The following is a 3,931-nucleotide window of genomic DNA, read 5'->3' on the forward strand; positions in this document are numbered from 1 at the left end:
AGATTTAAATGAATTATTTAAAATTGTGAAGGATAATATTGACCATAGAAAATTTTTCCTGAATTTGTACTTTTAAAAAGAGTATGATATGATATGACATGATTATCATAATAATTCTTTCATAGATAATTTGACAAATTTTCGTCAAATATCTAGCTATAAGGTATCATATACATGTGCATCTCTTGGCTTGTAAACATCCTTAGTCCTTATAACATGCAATGGGAGCCAGCCTTTGGTCTCTTGTGCGTGAACGATGAAGACGAACCGTTTGCAAATAACTCAGATTCCTGCAGTGATAAATTCATTTCTAGTGTCTCCTTCTCTTCCCATTCTTTTACCAAGCATGCTGATTTCTTTCCCCAGTTTCTTTGAATTCAAGAATGGGTAGATTGAGGCTCATTAGTACCAGCCATAAGGAGCGGGTTGTCTGAAGGCGTATGTTAGTGGGCGATTTAGCTGCTAACATACGCTTCCGCTTTGATTTCAATGGTGAGGAAGAAGAAGGGGAGGCAAATTCTTAGTATTGGATTGCGATCATCAAGATCATTGCAAGTTGAGGAGGATCTTATTGATACAACTTTCTTGGAAGATGATGATGATATCATGGGTTCAACAGGTCCGAAAGGGGAGAGGAAGAAGAAATTGATGGAGGAAATCATCAGATCTGCTGATTTCTTGCCAAAATCTCATCAATCTCCACCTAATGAAGGAATTCAAGCTCGGCAACTCAGCAATGGTGGTGCCAGCAGTTATTCTAGGGCTAGCTGGGCTGATGAGGTCGATCTTGAGGTGACTTCTTTTCCTTTTCTCCGAAAATCTCCTAGTGTTCTTGGTTCAGATCCAGACATTTCAAAATTGATTTCATCTTCAAACACTGTTCCATTAATGGATAAAGGCAAATCTGTTGGAAATAGCGATGTTGAATTGGAAGCTGATAACTCTGTTAATGATTCCCTTTCTAAAGATTCTTCTAATGCTTCCTTACCTAAAGAATCTGAGAATTCAATTTTGAAATCAAGTGAGACTGAAAAATCTCTTGATGATGGAATGCTTAAGGAGACGAGGAACACAGAGCCAAGAAAATCTTTTGTCAGTTTGTTTGCTGATAACAGAAAATTAAGCAATGGTTTATCTTTGAAATTCATGCCATCTTCTGTGCCAAATTCTACCTCATTTACAGCGGATGAATGGAAGGAAGGGGAAGATCTATGGAGTAATGCATTAATTGGGCATGTTATTGGTTTGAATGTCAAATTTAAATCTATGGAGACCTATATTAGCAAATTATGGAGCAATTTCTCTATCCCGAAGGTCTCGTTAATCAAGCAAGGCCTCTTTCTTTTTTATTTTCAATCTGAAAAACATATGAAGGATATTCTTGAGGCAGGCCCCTGGTTTTTTGGATCTAGGCCTTTAATGTTAAAACCTTGGAGTATTGATACTGATCTGGACAGAATACAGGACTTCTTCTACCCTCTATGGGTTCAATTTCCAAATCTAAAGCTTAATCTCTGGAGTTCAACTGGTATAAGCAAAGTTGCCAGTCTCATTGGCAAACCTATTGCAACAGATAAGCTTACTGCCACAAGGCAAAGACTGAGCTATGCTAGAGTACTTTTGGAAGTGAATCTTCCCCTCAAGGAGCCTCTTCCTGACCATCTTGTCATTCATGATCCTGATGGTAGAAGACATGTACAGGAGGTGATCTATGAATTTAAACCAAGGTGGTGCACAATTTGTAATAAAGTGGGTCATGAGACTGGTCAGTGTAGGAGAAATACAAGAAAAATATGGGTACCTGTCAACAGGCACAATGACCAAGCTCCTGATGCTAATAAAGTGCAACATGCTGATACTGAGACTAATTCTGAACAAGTGCAGTCTAATAATGTACCTGTTAACAGGCACAATGCACAAGTTGCTAATAAAGTGCAGCATGATGTTGTTGTGACTAACTCTGAACAAGTGCAGCCAAATAATACACAGGACAGTCATGCAAAAGATGTTATAGCAGATATCTCTGTGGTAAATATCCCTGGTACTGGTGCACACAAATCAAAACATGCACAGGATGGTCCAAAACATGCACAGACTCAGATTGGGGAGGGGTTTGCTGTTTCTGAGATATTAACTTCTGGATTAGCTGAACAATTTGATCAACAGGGAGAGGCACATTTTCAGTCTTCTCCTACTGTCAATGTCACTGGATTTACAAGTGTTGCTAAAACTAAAACTGCTAGAAAAATCCAACCAAATGTGCCTGGTAATACAACTCATACTTCACACTTCTCAGTCTTGGCTCATCAGGTCCTTGATTTAGACCCCTATAGTATTGATAGGGGTGGAATATATCAATAAATGTATCTTGCAATATGGAACATCAGAGGATTTAACAAATCCTCTAAGCATTTGGTTGTTAAGAAATTCATCCAGGACTATAAAATTTCCTTTTTAGCTCTCTTAGAAACCAAAGTGGCTATTGAGAAAATGAAGATAATAGCTGCTAAAATTGCAAAGGATTGGCAATGGACCTCTAATGTGCAGCATACTGCAAATAAAGCCAGAATTTGGGTTTTATGGGATAGCAATTATATCTCTGTCCAGAACATAAATAGTTCTGAGCAGTTCATGTCCTTCAAAGTGGAATCTAAAGATGGAAAGCTAGCCTGTCTTTTTACAGTAGTTTATGCTCTTAATCAAATAGAGGGAAGGAGGGATCTTTGGCAGGACCTTTTGGATTTTAAAAGGACTGTATCAGGCCCTTGGCTAGTAGGGGGTGATTTCAATGCTATTCTTAATGGTGAGGAGAAAATGGGAGGTGCACAAGTATCAGATGCAGAAACAGAAGATTTTCAAAACTTCATAGTTTCAAGTCATCTCAAGCACATTAAATCCACAGGTTGCTTTTTTACTTGGAGCAATAAACAGGATGCACATACTAGAATCTGGTGCAAATTGGATAGAATGCTAGTGAATGAAGACTGGATTCTACAATATACATCCAGTCAGACAGAATACTTAATGCCTCTATGTTCTGATCACTCTCCAGGTCTAATAACAATCAGTGATGAGCAAATAGAAGGTAAGAGACCATTTAAATTCTTTGCTATGTGGGCTAAACACCCTGATTTCCTGTCAACTATCAGAACAGTTTGGGAACAACAGGTGCAGGGATATAATATGTACAGGTTCTACATCAAGCTCAAAAACCTTAAACCTGTTCTCAGAGATCTGAATAAGAGGCACTTTATGAATATCAGTGAGCAAGTTACTAGAGCTAAATTTGAGTTGTATGAAGTACAATCTCAACTAAGTTCTGACCTGTTCAACTCAGTTCTGATTTCAAAGGAAAAAGAATGCATCAAAAAGTACACACATCTATTGGATTGTGAAAATTCTTTCTACAGACAAAAAGCCAATATCAGTTGGGGTTTGCATGGGGATAAGAGCACGCAACACTTTCATTCTGTTATGAAAAATAAAAGGCATCATAATAAGGTGTTGTCTCTAATTTCTCAAAATGGCACCAGGATTTCTGATCAGCAGAGCATCATCTCAGAATTTGTTGAGTATTACAAGAATCTGCTTGGATCCTCAGGTCTCACAACAACACCCAATCCTGAGGTTATCATTCAAGGGCCAATTCTCTCTCCTATCCACCGTACTGAGTTGAGCAAGCAATTCTCTCTCCTATCCACCGTACTGAGTTGAGCAAGCCTGTTACTAGGGATGAGATCAAACATGCAGTATTTACTATACCTGATGGCAAAGCTCCAGGCCCGGATGGTTTTAGTTCCTCCTTCTTTAAATCTGCCTGGAATGTGATCAAAGAAGACTTGTTTATGGCTATTGAAGAATTTTTTGTGTCAGGTAAGCTTCTGGGCAATTTAAATACAACCTCAATAACCTTGGTGCCTAAGATCCTCAG

At 38.4% G+C, this 3,931-nt stretch overlaps 1 protein-coding gene across 1 annotated transcript; it reads left to right on the forward strand.

Moving 5' to 3' along the window:
- LOC109838968 lies at positions 2,362-3,714 on the forward strand. The gene has a single exon (XM_020407399.1). It carries the CDS (start codon positions 2,362-2,364, stop codon positions 3,712-3,714), a length of 1,353 nt encoding a protein of 450 aa, XP_020262988.1.

The sequence above is a fragment of the Asparagus officinalis genome, chromosome 4 (genome assembly GCF_001876935.1).
Source record: "Asparagus officinalis chromosome 4, Aspof.V1, whole genome shotgun sequence".
Taxonomy (NCBI): Eukaryota; Viridiplantae; Streptophyta; class Magnoliopsida; order Asparagales; family Asparagaceae; genus Asparagus; species Asparagus officinalis.